The sequence below is a fragment of the Panulirus ornatus genome, chromosome 20 (genome assembly GCF_036320965.1).
Source record: "Panulirus ornatus isolate Po-2019 chromosome 20, ASM3632096v1, whole genome shotgun sequence".
In the NCBI taxonomy this organism is placed as follows: domain Eukaryota; kingdom Metazoa; phylum Arthropoda; class Malacostraca; order Decapoda; family Palinuridae; genus Panulirus; species Panulirus ornatus.
The window spans coordinates 2,747,020-2,765,000 of NC_092243.1; the positions used below are offsets into that span (position 1 = coordinate 2,747,020).

Sequence of the window (17,981 nt, forward strand, 5' to 3'; positions counted from 1 at the left end):
TTGGCTGGGACGTGAGAGGAATTTACACTGAGGCGCCTGGGCAAACGAGGCGAGCAACTGGGCATGAACTACCTACCTGCAGTTGGACGAGGGGGACTGTTGGCATTAGGGGAAAGAAGTTAGTCAACTGCGTCGCTGCATATATAAATAGATAGATTGATAGGTAGATAGACAGCTATAACTAAGATATACACTAATGTATCTGTCCTCCTGTATTACAGCTTCAGATCTATGGATACAACGCTCAGCTGTATCGCAACTTCAGCCAAGCGGCGAGCCAGGTGTACGGTGTGGCGGCCATCGCCGTGCTGGTGCAGGTGAGGAGGCTGGTCACTTGGTTATGTCATGGCTTTGCTTCATCTGCCAGGGGTCATAAAAAGCTGTCAACGTCGAGTTATTAAAACCACCTAGTCGTAAAAACAAACTTGAATACTCTTCTCAGATGTTCAAGATAATCCTAAGATTATATATAGACTCTCACTACGTGTATATTCCCATAGAGCTTCAAGTTAAAGGATTGAATCATTAGTATTAGGTTTGGCAGAATCGGTATCAGTGTTGGGGCATCCAACGTCAGAGGTACAGTGTCTACTTGAGAAAGAGAAAGAAGTTTGCTGGAGAACAGGATGCAAAAGCCAAAATTCAGAGAATCAATGTGAGGGAGATAAGAGAGTTAGACATCAAAAAGGATTGGATTGAAAGAGAATAGGAAATGAGAAATGGAAATCCAATTTAAGAAAAAGAGATGAGAAGATTTTGCCCAAAAAGGAGAAATAAAAGTGGATTAATGTTGGTGAACTAAAAAAGAAATCATGGAATCAATGCTTCCGACAACGTAGACATATTAGAAAGTTCCTACAGCGTAAGAGAAAAGGAATGGATATATAACGAAATGGAAATGACTATGCAAACAGTACTTAAGTACTGATGGTTAGGTGATCAATTATAACGAAGCGAAGAAGCTACTAAACAGAGGGAAAAAAAATAAGATTTAGGTTAATATATCAACACATATTGATAGGACCTTCATCATGCATGACTACCTCTGAATTACATCTGAGCGGAAGGAAAGAGATAAAGAAAAATAAAGTCCTTGTTAAATACCCAACAAAAGCAAATGACAAAAAAGATACGTCATTAATTACAACATGGATACCAAACGTTAAATCATAGAATGGTATGGGATTTGCAATGAAAATCGGTGTAATTAGATTAATGTCGTGTTTGATGAGACATATATATGATGACTGGCAGGTCTGTTACGTATGTGTCGTGATGAATATTATCATCTGTGAGCTGTGTGGAAGCACATCTCTATGGTAGTCTGAACTCGCCCCAACCGATGGTGTGTGTAATGTTTATCATTCATAATTGTACAACTTTTCTAAATTCCTTTTATACTTCAGTACATTTTTTCTCTAGCATTCTTTTGTGTTATTTTTTGTTGCTTGGTCATTGTGATCAATTACGTCCAGATGGGAAAAAACAATTTGTGTTGCAAACTAGATTGGGAAAATAGTTAATAGTAAATTATCGCACTTTATACAAAAATCTGTGCAGGTCTTGTGTTGACACATGCAATGGAATATGAGTCTATAAAGTCTCGCCTATAGATAGATATTAAGATCATAGAATATTTAGGCAAAAATTTAATATAATGTGACCATTTCCTTGTAAAACAGCATATAGGCAAGTTCATCTCTTGTGAAAATAGAAAGAAAACTTTAGTAGGTAAATGAATTTTAATTTGCATATTGAAATAGACTAAAAACAGAAAAATTCATTTACCATTTTCTGTTCGTGTCGCATTACGTTTTCTCAACCTCTCGTCCAGTCAGGTTATACTGTATGTTTACGCTGGACTGTAATATTTACATTAAACTACTTATCTCTTTTAACAGCTGGGAGACCGGACCTCTCCAGCCTTGGCTACCATGCTTGAAGGCCTTCCCAGCGTCAAATATGGAGGTAAGAGTTTAAAAGAAGGAACCAATACACATGACGAAATACATGTATTCAAGGATTACATTGATTATAGCAGTTCAGTGGAAAGATGGTATACAGTGTTACCACAGCTGTCCAACGGTGTGTGTGTGTGTGTGTGTGTGTGTGTGTGTGTGTTTGTGTGTGTCGTCTCCGAGTTAAGGATTTAAGGCCACTTGAGGTAAGGACAAGGGAGCGTCTTTATCGTCCTTCAGATCGCTTCCTCAACTACATTCCCTCAGTATTCAAGCCGACATACTTTCTTAACTCCTCCTTGTCGTGGTAATAAACGCCCGTGTCAATAACACAGGCATCACCCAACACCGCTCACATCCCAGTTTACCTACCTCTTCTACTCTCTCTCTCTCTCTCTCTCTCTCTCTCTCTCTCTCTCTCTCTCTCTCTCTCTCTCTCTCTCTCTCTCTCATCCCACATGACTCTTCTCTCCTCCTTCTACCTCTCCCCTTGCCTTTCCCCTCCCTACCTTCACCCTCGAAGAATCTCCTCTGTTTCCCCTCCCTCGCCCCGGCTTTGTCTCTGACCTCTGCTGAACCAGGCAAGCCATGGACGAAGGTTTTTTTTTGGGAGGGTCTAAACGAGGCAACGCTGCCTCATTAAACCCAGGTAATAAGTCTGGATTATTCAATAAAACGCCATTGGTTTACACAGACGCAAGACGGAATTATTACCCCTCAATTAGAATCGGGAAATCCGAAAATTGAGACATATATCACGAGTCCTTTGGCAGAGGCCAACGAAATATACAGGTGATGGTGCTTCATCATACTGGGTTATCTGCTCCCGTTATGCCTGGCGTAACTCTGGGCCATCATCCAGGTCCTCTCATTGACGTATTTCGTTTGGGTGGGAAGGTGGGTTAAGAGGGGCTATGCATGGACCCCCTCCTCTATTATCAGAAAATAACGTCAAGGTCCCAGGTTGTCGACCTTCCTGTATAGCATGGGTAAGCACTATGTTGACTGTGTATATAATTGTGAATAGCGGCGGTGAGGAAAAGCATGTTTTAATATATTTAAAGCGTGTGTGTGTGTCGCACCGCTTACGCTTCCGTGTGTTTGATACATATCTGTATATATTTGTTACATATTCTACCTCAGTGGAATATGTCTAAAAGTAGATGTGTCGTGTCTGGTTGGATTTAAGATCCTTAGTATAAACAGAACTTTTGTGTTCGAGGGTTTTGTCGTACTTATAATGAGGGAGTGAGTCTGTAGTGAGTAGAGCAATGTAAGGTCAGAAAAGCGAGTGACCTTATTCAATACTAAGGTCACTGATATTGTTGTAATTACTTTATCTTTTTTATTACATAAAAGTTCCAACTGCTGACTGCATTATTTGTTAAAGACGTTTTTGATATGTAAAGGAGGAATGAATGCTTATTCCGGTTTGGTAGGTTACGAACTAGCAATTGTGAATCATGAGGCATCACAGTAACGAACGTGAGGCATCACGGTAACGAACGTGAGGCATCACGGTAACGGACGTGAGGCATCACGGTAACGGACGTGAGGCATCACAGTAGCGGACGTAAGGCATCACGGTAACGGACGTGAGGCATCACGGTAACGGACGTGAGGCATCACGGTAACGGACGACTGTTTCGAAGCCTCACGGCTATTTCGAAGCCTCACCTCCCGTGTTGTTCCTTGTGTCCGAACCGCCAGGAGATTCATGTGCTGTGTCCTGAGCCCGCTACATGAGCAGTGGGCTCAAGCCCTGTCGTCCAGAACAGAAGGTCAAAGGAAACTAAAGGGGAGGACGTGGGACGTGGAGATTCAGGACAGTGAGTGTGTGCCATCCTTGCAGAGAGGTGGAATGTAATATGCTGTTCCAGGGAATCTAGGGCGAGTCGAACCTCGATTCGAAAATCCCCACGTTGTCCAAAATATGTAAATAGTGACACATACTACTTGGTTTTGTCTTAACACAGTAATGGATCGTCACGTACCGTCGTTAGCTAAACCTCTTAACGTAAGGCAGGAAAAAGAACGATTTACGAAATTGTACAACAAGATTTTACGAAAACGTCATGTGGGAGCCATGACAGATTCGCATGTCACAGGCACGAATGTCAAACGCCAAGCTGGGAGAATAAGGCTAAAGCTTTTTCGGCTTCTATTCAAGCGCCGAGCCGGTTCAGGAAGCTGAAATTTCTTCCTTCTTATAACTCCTGCCAGATTAGGTTCTTTCCAGTCCTTCAGCTACAGGTATATATATATATATATATATATATATATATATATATATATATATATATATATATATATATATGTATATATATTACCACCTGAAGTGAGTGACGTAGGAAATGTATGACTTCAGAAGTGACCGCACTTTTTCCTTGTACATGTGGAAAGAATTCATGATAACGTATCAGTATATCGTTTGGATGAAAGACACATTCATCAGTATTTCAGTTTACTTCTGTACACTTGATCATGACCGTCACTTTTTCCAGTGGTCTTTGGTAACTGAACACACGCGTGTGCCCGTGGGAATCATCCTGGAAATAAATACAATGACAGATTTTCTTAATAACACAACTGACTCAACGTTTTCCCTGTCAACGTTTGTGAGGGTTGGTCTGGCTGAGAGAGAGAGAGAGAGAGAGAGAGAGAGAGAGAGAGAGAGAGAGAGAGAGAGAGAGAGAGAGAGAGCGGGTCTAGCTGAGTGAGAGTGTAGGTCTGAAAGAGAGAGAGAGAGTTTGTGGCTGGTCTTGACGAGAGAGAGAGAGAGAGAGAGAGAGAGAGAGAGAGAGAGAGAGAGTCTGGCCGAGTGAGAGAGTGGGTCCGGCAAAGAGAATATGTCTGGTCAAGTTGTAATTAATTAAGTGTTCGGCTTTTATACCTCTCGAGGTTTCGTCTTTACGAAAGTCCATCCATTCGTTACTCTACACTTCGCTCTCCTTGACGCAGATACGGTAGAAGAGCTTCACTAAGACTCGAATCTCAGCTCACTCGGTGGCGCTATTTTCGAAATGTTCAGATGGAAAAAAGAACTGGAAAATGAATCATTCGTCTCGAAACGGTTCGAAATTATATGAACCGTAAAGCTTGGTAAGAAGTGTCTAGAGTAACTTTATGCCCTGAACACATACAACAAGAAAGCTTTTTCTCCTTAAAGACTTTGATTTGAGGGTGTGAGGTCCTCATACACACCCGGTGTTTCAGTCCATCTCACGAGGTATAGGAGCCTAGCCATTGTTAGCGAGGGTGATAGAGTCTGTCCCGTATATCGTTTTCTATGGTGGTGATAAGTGTGTCCGTCCGAGATAAGGGGGAGTGGGAGCGACGCGAGGAAATGGGGATATGGGTGAGGAAGATCGAGGGTCGAGGGAGATGGGAGGGATTGTGGGTTATGACCATGGGTTATGACAGGCCAGGAGTGTTACCAGAAATTAATGATAGTGTCAACACGTCACACACACACACACACACACACACACACACACACACACATATATATGGCTGGTACACACTAGTACTAATTTCTTGAATAACCCCCCCCCCCCTCCGTGCCAGTCACAGCCATGGGGAATAAGTGAGAAAAATAGATAAAACTGATTCAGGTACACTTACCTCCTCTGGTTGTATACCCCCTTCCCCCATCCCTCATCTTAGATGGGACGAAGATAATTTGTAAAAGTTTGATTAGCGCAAAATGATATATATATATATATATATATATATATATATATATATATATATATATATATATGAAAAACGTGACTTAAGAACAAATCCTAACCTTTTCTATTAGTGAGACTTTCATCTCAAATCTTCGTCTGCAGGTCAAGACTGGGCAAACTTTCATATGATCGTTGTGAACACTGGAGATAGATTTTTAAAATCGCTTTGATACCGGCAAATGTCAGCCGCGACCAGCCAGGGAGGAGAAAAAAAGTTGTGTGAAAATAGAGCGAGAGTAATTTTTAGGAACGTATTCTTAAAGGTTATAATCCTAAAAGAGGACGAAGTATTCTCTTCTTTGCCACCTCTTAGTTAGGTCAGTACACACACACACACACACACACACACACACACACACACACACACACACTACCTCAGAAACATCTGTATAAAAGCATCCAGACAAACTCTGACTCATAATCACCTTTATACAAGCCCCCAGAGATGCTCTTGACTCAAAAACACCATTATACAAGCTCTTAAACCCATACTCGAACTCAGAAACGCTTTTATACAAGCCCCCAGACACATACTAACTCATAATCACTTTATACAAACCTTCAGACACACACTCTAACTGAGAAACGCACGTATACAAGTTCCTAGATACGTATTCTGCCTCAAAAACGTCCTTACACAAACCTCTAAAACATGTACTCTGACTCACATAAGTCTCATAATATAACCAAACATATGTTTACATACATCTCATATTCTCTCATATTCAGCATAAGTTTTATTTTCTCTCAAAATCCTTCGTGGTTTTGTATATATTGAAACATGTTCCTGATGTCTGTGTCTGTTGTTTTCTAAGGACTGAAAAGCCTCTGTTGAAAATACTCGCATATTCTGTCGTGGTTTTATAGCAGTTGTGACTAGACATTGAAAGTTAAAGATAACCTGATAGAGTTCAGAGTCTGTAGTGGTTTTAAAGACTGTAACATCATCGCGTTCTACCTCAGAATCCTTCGATGCATCACATTCTAGTCACGGATAATCATTACTTTAATCAACCAATTAATCGTACCATTTGGGACAACGTCTTCCTCAAAATCTACCCCAACTCCTGTGAGGCAAGATGATATTTGAATGTTGATCATGCATCTCACGGATCTTGGTGTAGGAGCTACGCTTCCCCTGGGATAAGAGAAAAAGTGAAGATAAAGAGAGGAGAACTCCCCCGTGATGTGGCTGGCGCAGGGAATCAATGCTGAGCGATGGTCGAAGCTTTTGGAGGTTGATGGCAGTCCACGCGTCAAGTGCTGGAACATGGGGGAGATGGTGGCTTCAGAGGCGTGGGGGAGATAGGCTTCAAGGGTGTAGGGGAGCGGTGGGAGGTGCTAGTGGGGAGAAGCCAGGTAGGTAAAGGGCCATGGATGTTGTGGAAGTTAAGGGGAGATGAAGATATTGCTTAAGGGATGCTGGATGTTGTTAAGGGGCGGTGGATGTCGTAGTAGTGGCTGAGGGATGGTGGATGTTGTGGACGTAGTGGTTAAGGAGTGGTGGATGTTGTGGTTAAGGGGTGCTCGATGTTGTGGATGTAGTGGTTGAGGGGTGGTGGATCTTACGAACGTAGTGGCTAAGGGGTGGATGTAGTGGTTATGGGATGGTGACAGTATGGGAATGAATCATCTAAGACATACATAGTGTGAGTGGATGTGCTAGAGAGTAAAGACTCTAGATAGAACTATGTTTCTAGATGGACCTTTATTATTTTACTGATAGGTAGAACATTACTTCTGGGGCAGGCAGTAAAGTGTGTTGCAGGAAGGAAATTCGGTATGAGGAGTGACTATTGAGGAAGCAGGCAGAGAGTGTTGAAAGAGTGTGTTGGAGGGAGAGGTGCGTGGAGATCAACGTTAGGGAGAGGCTCAGGTAGTTGTGAGAGAGAGTTTTGGAGGGAAGTGTGCTAAGGTAAGATCAGGAAATGTGGCTGGTAGAGTGTGGTGTAGATATGTATTGGACAGCAGAGTGCGAGGAGTGAGATTAAAGGGAGGGAATGTATACTGGAAAGCAGTACTGTCTTGGTGTGAGGAGAGAGAGAGAGAGAGAGAGAGAGAGAGAGAGAGAGAGAGAGAGAGAGAGAGTATATCAAAGGATATAGCAAACGTGGTAAGTGTGTGTTTTTAAGAGTGGGAGAGTCGAGCTCAAAACCCTCAAGCTTACCTCTCACCCCTCTCCCTTAAGCTTAATTTTCACTTTTCCACCTCAAGCTTCACCCTCACCTCCCCCCCCTCAAGCTTCACCCTCACCTCTCCCCCTCAAGCTTCACCCTCACCTCTCTCCCTCAACCTTCACCCTCACCTCTCCCCCTCAAGCTTCACCCTCACCTCCCCCTCCTCAAGCTTCACCCTCACCTCTCCCCCTCAAGCTTTACCCTCACCTCTCCCCCTCAAGCACCACCCCTTGCTACGCCAACCTCCCCCGTTGCTCTGCCGAACCTTTGACTCCTCATGTCCTCTCAGTCCGGAGCGCCCCTGACTGTCTGTTGGCACTCCATCCTCCTCCCCATCACCAGGACCTCTCACCCACCTCACATCCGTCGAAAACACACACACACACACACACACACACACACACATAGCCTGACGCTGCCTCAAAACCTTTGTTTTGTCAAAGGCTGAGTGGGGGAAAATGCACGTTGCCTTTACACCGTAGTGGAGTCTCAAGTCTGAGTCCCCACCGCCCGTCTGTGAGATGGAACAAGAAGCAATTTACATATCGACGCTGCATCATAACACTGGGGATCAGAGGAGCGGGTTTATCCCGGTCAACCCTGCAGCTACACACGTGTCTGTGTGTGTGTGTGTGTGTGTGTGTGTGTGAGGGATTGTCTGTCAGGCGAGAGTCATGTGAGGTTAATTGAATTTGTGTGATTGATCTGCTACGCTTGGCTGAGGTGTTGAGGTTGACCCAGCCAGCCACCTACCGATCTCCCTCTCCTCCTCCACCTATCATTTCCTCCCGCCACAGCCTCGGGGGTGTGTGTGCCGTTTTCTGTGGGTCCTTATAACCAGCAGCCGAAGCTGAGGAAAATATATATTTATCATATCGAGACGTGTAGCTTCTCTACATGTCTCGATATAGATGAATAGATATTTGTGTATGTCTATTTACGACCTTCACTCCAAACGAGTTGACTCTCGTGTGAGAGGAAAGAGTGTGACAGAGATACGATAGATGAATAGATAGGGAAAGGATTCAGTAAATCAGATGATAGCTGGTGAGAGAGAGAGAGAGAGAGAGAGAGAGAGAGAGAGAGAGAGAGAGAGAGAGAGAGAGAGAGAGAGAGAGATGATCTTAATCCACTTCTTCTCTCAGAATGCCGTATATCTTCGCTTCATCCCAAAATATTTCACCAACTCTCAATCATTCAGTCTTCCCTCACAACTGTGCCAGTTCATATCATGAACATTCAACGCAGAAAACATCTTTTTCGCCCAACATTCTCACGACACTGACTCACTCTCAACGTTGATCATCCCACAGAAGATGAACCCAATAACTAATATACCTTTGGCATTTGGCCAATGGTCATCTGTGGCAGAGTGGTTTAAGAAATGGTCTTGGGTTTCATGTTCCCAGGATCGAGTCCCTATACTGCCTGATGGCTTTAGGGCGAGGGACTCTACCGCAAATGTCTTGCTTAATCCAGATTGGAATGGATTCCCACCGACTACTCCTTGAAGGTGGACACCTCGAACACTGGATCCCATGTATAGCATTGGATTCTATTTGTAGGACTGGAACCCATGTATGTACTGAATCCCATGTGTAGCACTGGATCCCACGTATAGCATTGGATCCCAATGTGCAGTATTGGATCCCATGTATAGCATTGGATCCCTAGTGTAGTACTGGATTCTCTATGTGTCTTGTACACAAGGATTTGTCAGCTGTAGGCTGTTGTAACAGTGTCCGGTCCGTTACCTTCCATTTTGGTCATAAATTCCATAGTTATCTAACATGAGATCCTAACACCTTCGAGATATCTTCGTATTTGCTCCATACATTATCTTCAAAGTCTCGAGCAGTTTCTAAAATGAGGTGATGCAAACGTGTCTGTGTCATAAGTAACCACTTAAAAAGCTAATGAGACATTGATGATTATTTCCAAAGTCCAGAACACGAGGGAGATTCAGAATAAAGTCCTTTGTGGACTTGTTCTCCTCCCTCAGTGGTCGTGTGGTGAGGGGCGTTCTACATCACACACGAGCAGAAGAAGAAAAAAAGAGAAACACCGTCTGTCCTTTTCTTGGACCATAGAAATCCCGTGAAATATGGGAGCCATTCGAAGGTTCTGTCTGTGGCGAATGTTTGTCACCTTTATCTCTGAGGCATTCTCAGGGCTGTGTGCTAGAGGATGTGCTGTGGTCTGAGGGAGATTCGATGCCAAGGTTGAGCTAGGAAGGAGGTTGAGGACGAGAGGGGAAAATATGGCTTAATGGGTTATTCATTCGAGGGGACAGAGATAAATGTGGAGATAGGAACATATGATTACTGTCTATGTATCACGGGGAGAGTGATCTACACTCGTGTTATGCCATGTCATAATCTTATGTATACAAACATATATACACATGCTCAGTCAGGCACGCAATTCAACGACCAGCCCCATAATGACGAATGAACAGCTGGGATGCCTGTGAGTCGACCGTCCTCTGTGTGTGTGTGTGTGTGTGTGTGTGTTGGAGATGCCCCAACGGCGTTTCACCCTTCCGCCAACAATGATAATCTGCCTCACTACTGGAAGTAGAGTTTTTCATCCTCCTCCGCGGGATGACATAAATCTGGTGAATGAGTTTCTAGCGCACCATTTACTGGCTCACCTACATAACCCGCCCACTGCTGCCACCAACATACAAACGCTACACTTATGAATATCAAGAACAAAAAGATTTTTACAAAACCCGTAATAGGAATCGTCGGCGAAATTCATATCATAAATCAGTATTCGATAACCGACAGGGGAGAAGGGAATTATTTAGTGGTTTATATATAAAGGACCAGAGAAGCGGGAGTGACTTTGTTTTTCTTTCTGTGTAGCAGACCGGCATCTGTATTTGTCCACGACCTTGACTTTCTTTCCTACACAGAGGAAATTAACGTTACGTTCAGGTAACTGTAGTGAAAGCTGTGCCGTGCTCACGGTGGTTACGTTCAGCAAACATTTCATTACTGCAAAGCTTTAAGAAGCTTTTGAAACAGAGTAATGTTACAAACCGTATTTTCCACCACAAATGATGATAAAGATTATATCTCATTCCATTTGGGAAATACAATAAAATCCTGGAATATACAATGAGATTTGTTAGGTCGTTCCATTAGAACAAAATATTGGCTCCGGGATTATTTTCTTTATTTTCTCTCTTTTTTTCCGATATGCAAACCCCCCCCCCCCTCATTCACTGATGAGTTAAGGAACAGTAAAATGTTTCCATGGGTCAGTGTGACATGAGAGGCCACTGCGGGTCATATAATTACATGATGATCGATTAATCACATCCAGTGACCAGAGTACGAGAAATCTGGTCATGTCAGACGAGGGAAGAGGGGGAGGAGGAGGCAATCTATGATAACACATGAACAGATTTATATCGTCATGCTTCATCTCATGCCTCACCTCATGCCTCACCTCATGCCTCACCTCATGCCTCACCTCATGCCTCTGACACTGGTGTTCGTTCTCAGTGCACCTCCTCAGTCTACCATCCTCTGCTCCGGGCGCATCATTTCGTCTCTCTCCACTGCTCCTCTCCCTCCTTCGTATATCCCTCCCCTTACACTTCTCGGCTTGTGCGAACCTCCAACACACTTTCCTCATTTCATTCACCTCACACCTCACTTCAGTCACCACACAGTGTAGCCAAACATTTACATAATTGGAACATGTAGACACGTGCAAGAAAGAAAGGATCAGCGAAGAAAATATTAATGATACCACAAAAGAGGTGCTTAAAAAAATATATGCGAAGGAAGAAGAATAAGAGACAGGAAAGAGGAGTGAGGGGTGAGTATAGAGAGAACGCTATGAACAGAACATCCACAAAGAACATCCTGGACCCCAGGGAAAGTCCGGGAGAACCTGGAGCCTAGACCGTGAGGAAGCGGTTCAGATAATCTCTCTAAATGTCAGAGATATAAGGTGCCATCGTTCACTCAGGCGGGTGCTCTGTCCACCAAGAACTGATAAATGCGAGAAAGAGAGAGAGAGAGAGAGAGAGAGAGAGAGAGAGAGAGAGAGAGAGAGAGAGAAACTTTCATGTACTTTGGTTGGACAGTGATGCTTAATAATAATCATCCCGGCGTAACACCGCGGGAAGATGTGTACATACGGAAGCTGAGGATAGCTACCCCTCACTGAGGATAGCTACCCCTCACTGAGGAAGAGCTAAACTTGACCCGAGAGTAAGAGCGAGGATGGAAGATTATTAAGATGTTCGAGGTAAAGTAGACACTACAGGAGTGTCATAAGTACCATTTCCTTAGACTCGAGTGTTAAGTAGGGACTGATCGTACTTAGAAAAGCATGCCACATGAGACGTCACTATGACCGCTTGAGCACGACGGTACGACCCTCGGATATGATGGCTTGGCCTTTGACCTAATTCATCAGGGTCAGGTTAAGGTCACGCCTTCATACCTGATTGTTTTTTGTTCATCTTGCTCAAGGGTCTCCTTGTTTACCTCCAGGGTTACATTGTCATGCTCAAGGGTTGCATACTCTTGCTCGAGGGTCGTACCGTCTTGCTCGAGGGTCGTACCGTCTTGCTCGAGGGTCGTACCGTCTTGCTCGAGGGTCGTACCGTCTTGCGCAAAGGTCGTACCGTCTTGCGCTAGAGATTCATCGCAGAGGAAGATAAGGGAACTCCATTTGATATTTCCCATATATACACCGTATCTTTCCTCGCTTAACCATATCAAAGTATACAGTACAAAGAATTATATGAGTTTATATGTAAAACTTCCTCATACATCAGAACCAACATGCATTATTCCACATTCACTATATATGTATGCAACATCGTACATGGTGCTTGACAGATCTCAAATATATAATAGTTTATGACCGATTTATGTATGGATTTTTGGCTCTATATCAAGGACAAGTGATAAATGATCAAATGTGTTTGAAAGGTCGAGGAAGCTATTCTTGTAGTGTCCACAAATATTGCCCTTCTCGTTGATGTATTGACTAGAACTTCACAGATCATGTATTGATAAATGACATTCTTCTCGGTCTCGTGTGTGTGTGTGTGTGTGTGTGTGTGTGTGTGTGTGTGTGCCTCTATATCCTCCTGTGTTCGCGTACTGAAGTATATTCTTTTTTCCACGATGCTTCATAATCAGGATGACACTGTGCTGTTCAACGTCAACATCATCGTTTCTATCAGTTCATTTGTGGATTGTAAAAGTCACGTCGTTCGTGAGTGTACAGACCATTGTTGAAGAGGTCAGTGGGGAATGGAGAGAGAGAGAGAGAGAGAGAGAGAGAGAGAGAGAGAGAGAGAGAGAGAGAGAGAGAGAGTGTGTAGAGAGCGTACGAGCGGCTTGGCGAAGCTTCTATTGGAGTGTAAAATGATTCATACGTTTTTGTCCATTCCATTTATAACATTGTGAAGTCTAATTATACCCGGGCTGTTGGTAATGAGGCTGTGTGTGTGTGTGTGTGTGTGTGTGTGTGTGTGTGTGTGTGTGTGTCATTCATTGTTATTGGTTACCTTGTATGGCCAACAGTAACTCTTCTCTCTTTATAGTTGTTGTTGGTGTTGTTGTGTCGTTGCTCTTATTGTTTTTGTTGTGTGCCACTGGCTTCTAGTTGGAGATTTCGAAGTTCACTGTATTTATGAACATCTGCTGTGTAACTTTTTTTGTTTGTTCGTCCACCTTGAGAATGGATGTTTGATCAGTATGTGCGAGTCTGCATGTCGACCTCCTCGCTTCAACCCAGCTCGTCCACCATCCGAGTTGACTATATTAATATCTCTTCCCCCCTGTATCAACGCCCACTATTGCGTCTCGACCTCTCCCTCCCTGACCTTCCTATGTCCTTTATATTACCGTCAATTAATCTGAAACTTCTCATCCCTCTCCCTCTACAGGCTGTAAGATCTTGGGAGGGGATTTAGTGAGGGAACCAGACTGCACCCCTTCGATTCAGTGCCTCTCAGCCCTCTCACGGAGACGAGGTGAATGCCCTCTCCCCAGGCAATTGCTGCCAGGCTAAATATGTGTGTGATCCATCCACCGTCCGTGCTCGAACAAGCTCTTGAAGCATTCGAGTCATTTTTCGATTCACCGCCACCCGATGTGCCATATTATTGCAGTGTGCATTGAACATTTTCGATCAAAATAAACAGAGGAAATCGTGAAATTCGAATATATATATATATATATATATATATATATATATATATATATATATATATATATATATATATATATATATATATATATCCGGTGGAGGATGGGATTCAAACGGTCAGAAAGGCCTGATTGTGCCGAACCGGAGTGTGTGAGCTCGTCTCGAATCCTCCTTTCAGACAGACTCAGACCCCAGCAGCCAAACACTAATCTCTCTTGACGCCAGAACTTAGCCGGGGATTGATGCTCCGTGAATCCTCCCCCGTCCATAAAACCGATGATTGAAATGTTCTTCCTCGAAGCCGATCATGATATTCAGGTCAGATGTATCCTTCAGGTAACAGTGCCCACAGGGAGTCGACATTTTCTTTCTTCCTTCCATAAATCCAAAGCGCCATCAAAGTAGATATATCGTACGACTATAACAATATCATCGTCAAAGCGTAAGACTTCCTTCCTGGAAGAAAAATGAGAAAAACAAGAAAAAAAATCCCTCGAGATAGAATACGAAGGACATTCTCTCTCTCTCTCTCTCTCTCTCTCTCTCTCTCTCTCTCTCTCTCTCTCTCTCTCTCTCTCTCTATCTGGCCAGAGTTGCAGCGGGAATCCATTAGCCTGAGTACTTGTTTCCTGGTAAATACAAATGAACCTCTCGAAGGATCTGTGTGATCCTGGGTTTATGGCTCAATCGGCTGTGTGTTATGTGAACTGTGTCTTTTTCTACGATGGATATGATGTGTTCCTGCGGATACTGAGCATCTCAAATGAAAATGACCTCCCGACATCCTTGTCGAGATTATTATTATACAGTCAGGTGAAGTTGATTATAGAGGAAAATAAGAACTGCTCGAGTGTTTTCTTAACGTGTGTTTGATTACTACTAGTGATAACTAGTTGTCTGTTACGGAGAGAGAGGTTTATGTCCGTGTTACCCCGTCTCATCACCTTGTGTATAAGTAAGTACCACGGCTTGACTGCCATGGATGTATACATATGAATGCAGTAGGCGGCTATTCCCATGTCGGGCAAATGTAAGCTCGCTGCCTCAGGTCAGCGTGGCGTTCTACTGACGTCACCAGTTCTCGTCCCCGCTCGAACTGAGACGGTTCAGATGTCGAGCGCTCGGTAACACCAGAAGATCGCCAGTCCACACCTTCATACTTGGCGATCTCTCCTTGGTGTAGAGGGTCTCGAGTCTCTGGGGACGTTTAAGGGTGGGATAAAGTGTCTAAATCGGACGTTCTTTCTTCCAACATCTTTCTCGTAAGGATGATGATGTGGCAGCATCTCACAAGAGAGATGTTGGCCGGTTTATTGTTGCTCTGTCTGAGTAGTATAAAAGAATTGTTAGACAAGTTGAGAACATCAGCGAGAAACTGATGAATGTTGAATATATATATATATATATATATATATATATATATATATATATATATATATATATATATATATATATATATATATATATATATATATATATTCATAATTACCCCAAAGACCAATTTCTGTATAACTTACTGCATATAATGTTCCTTTACGTATTAGTTTTATGGTATTTACTTTCGAAACCAAATCTATGTGCTCACCTCTTATTTCAAGAAAAAATCGGCCAGCATTAGTTTCAAGTTTGACTTCGTGTGTCCTCCCGGCCTGCGTATGACACTGGTTACGTTTTCTTTAGTTTACGTAAGGAATTTCATTTTCTCTGTGCCCTCATAGGCTTGGTGGTGCTGACCTACATACAACCTGCCTGCGTAGATGATTCTTTTAGATATGTTTTTTAATCACCATATTTTTTTGTTTGTTTGTCATACAACCTAACCTAAACCTAAATGTCGTATGTAAAGCTGTGTTTATTTCTCTGGAAAAGAGGACTATTTATGACCAGCTGTCTGTGTGGAGCCTCTGGTGCTGGGGAGAGTGGATGAGGCGGCTTTACGCTGTGACCTTCGTCCCTCTGACGCGGTCAACCTTTTGACCAGTCAGTTTCCCAGGTTCCTCCCCGGAGACAGGTGACAGGCGAACTTTTTTTTACCGTTGTGGAAAGAAAACACAATCATACTGGTTTTCTTAACATGTTGCTTGCTTTTTATGTTATGTCTTCTGGTTGATTTATTCCTACGTCCTTCGAAGAACTGTTCGCTGTCTACGTCATCGATTTGTTTTGAATACTTAAAGTGTGTGTGTGTGTGTCTATGTACTCATTTTCACATGGAAGCATCAAACCAACGTCCAGTAATTTCAGAGCTCTTCACAAAATATATCACAAAAATACACTACCTCAATCTCAGTTCTGCATCATCTCAGTTCGTCATGTGAGTCGTCCTTATGATGAATGTCCCTCCCTCCCTGTTTCCCAGGATCGTCGTCGGCCGTGTACGGGTTGAGGGTGAGCGAGCTGCTGCCCTCCACGGACCAGTACCTGACGTATGAGGGCTCCCTCACCGTGCCTGCCTGCTACGAGACGGTCTCCTGGATCCTGCCCAACAAGCCTCTCTACATCGCCTTCAGCCAGGTGGGTATCGGGGCTGACTCAGGCACTCGTAGGTTCTATATACATATCTATGTCTCAAGCTATTCTCTTTATCATCCTGTGTCTGTATCTCACGTCTCTGAGGCTGTATCTTTTCTTCTTTCTTTCTACGTTAAGTGAGACGGCACGGGCAAATGAGGCCCCAATCTAGGCCATCTCATTAACGCTATATATGTATTATACATTAGCCTCAGCCAGGTACAGTCCGGTTTTTAAGGGATGGATGAACAGTTGAGTTGAGTGTGTGGATCGACTGCCACAACCAGGATTCGAACCTCAGCTCTCGACCCTCGGCGGCCCGTGAATGCTTCACAGACAGGAACGCTAACCACGGGCTGGGGTGTCGGTTGTAGATAAATATTGAATAATTTTTGCGTAGTCTTGGATCATTCATGAGGGGGGGAGGGGGGTGAGTCGTGGGATGTGAATGAGATGTCAGGAGAGGCTTGCCTGATCTTGTTGGAAGATATCGGGCATTAAACTCCAAAGGTCATGACCGCTGACTGACCTCCTCCGCCCCCAGTAGTTTCCAGAATGTCCTGGGTTAAACATCGTGGCTGTGATAAGGTCAAGTGCTTCTCTGGTAGCAGTGTGTGTGTGTGTGTGTGTGTGGCAAGATTTGGGTCATGTACTAAAAAGAATAATGCATTTTCGATGTCTGATAATCCATTTTCTACACTTTTTCTCCTGTTTTCTATGTAATGAACCTCCAATCATTTCCAATAAAAATTTCTGCAGTATCAGTACATTTTGAGGCTACTGCCTGGAACATACTGACATACTGTAAACATGTATTACCATATCATAATATGAGCTGGTATTTCATCTGAGGTTTGAGACACATTTCAATTATTTTCGCTCGTCACACTTGGAGTTTGTCATGTTAGATTATGTAGACCACGGTTTATGTTTCAACCCTTCACCACAACGCTACGACCCTTGAGTAAGACGTCTCGGTACTTAGCTTGTGTGGCCCCCATAATGGGTCAAGTTAAAAGCCAGGTCATCCTACCGGAGTTAGAGGCATAATGATAACCCAGGAGTTATCAGTTGTATTGTGATATTTACAGAGAGATAAGGGAAAATACGGCAAGGATGATCATTATCTTTCATCAGTGATAACCCGGAGTGATGTAATTTCTCACTCTAGAAAAACTTGACTTTGATCACCATAGATAAGATTAGTGACTAGAATGGCAGGAAAAATAGCAGAGCTGAGCGAGAGACCTGTGTGCTGTGCAGCAATCCGAAATTATTTCAAACGCTAAAAATGCTTTGGTGCTTGCATGGCATTTTATCAGATCTGATACAAAGCACTTACGTATACAGATATGAAACGTTATTAGTCTTTTAATACAAAACAAAGAACGTAGAGGTAGCCGAACTTTTAA

The 17,981-nt window shown here is 43.4% G+C and overlaps 1 protein-coding gene across 2 annotated transcripts in view; it reads left to right on the forward strand.

Moving 5' to 3' along the window:
- The window catches only part of LOC139755860 (carbonic anhydrase-related protein 10-like), a 94,357-nt gene that overhangs the window by 71,291 nt on the left and 5,085 nt on the right, over positions 1-17,981 (forward strand). For both annotated transcript variants that reach the window (XM_071674494.1, XM_071674495.1), the window contains exons 6-8: positions 222-317; positions 1,902-1,968; positions 16,418-16,572. In XM_071674494.1, coding sequence (XP_071530595.1) covers positions 222-317; positions 1,902-1,968; positions 16,418-16,572 — 318 coding nt within the window. The remainder of the gene's footprint in view (positions 1-221; positions 318-1,901; positions 1,969-16,417; positions 16,573-17,981) is intronic.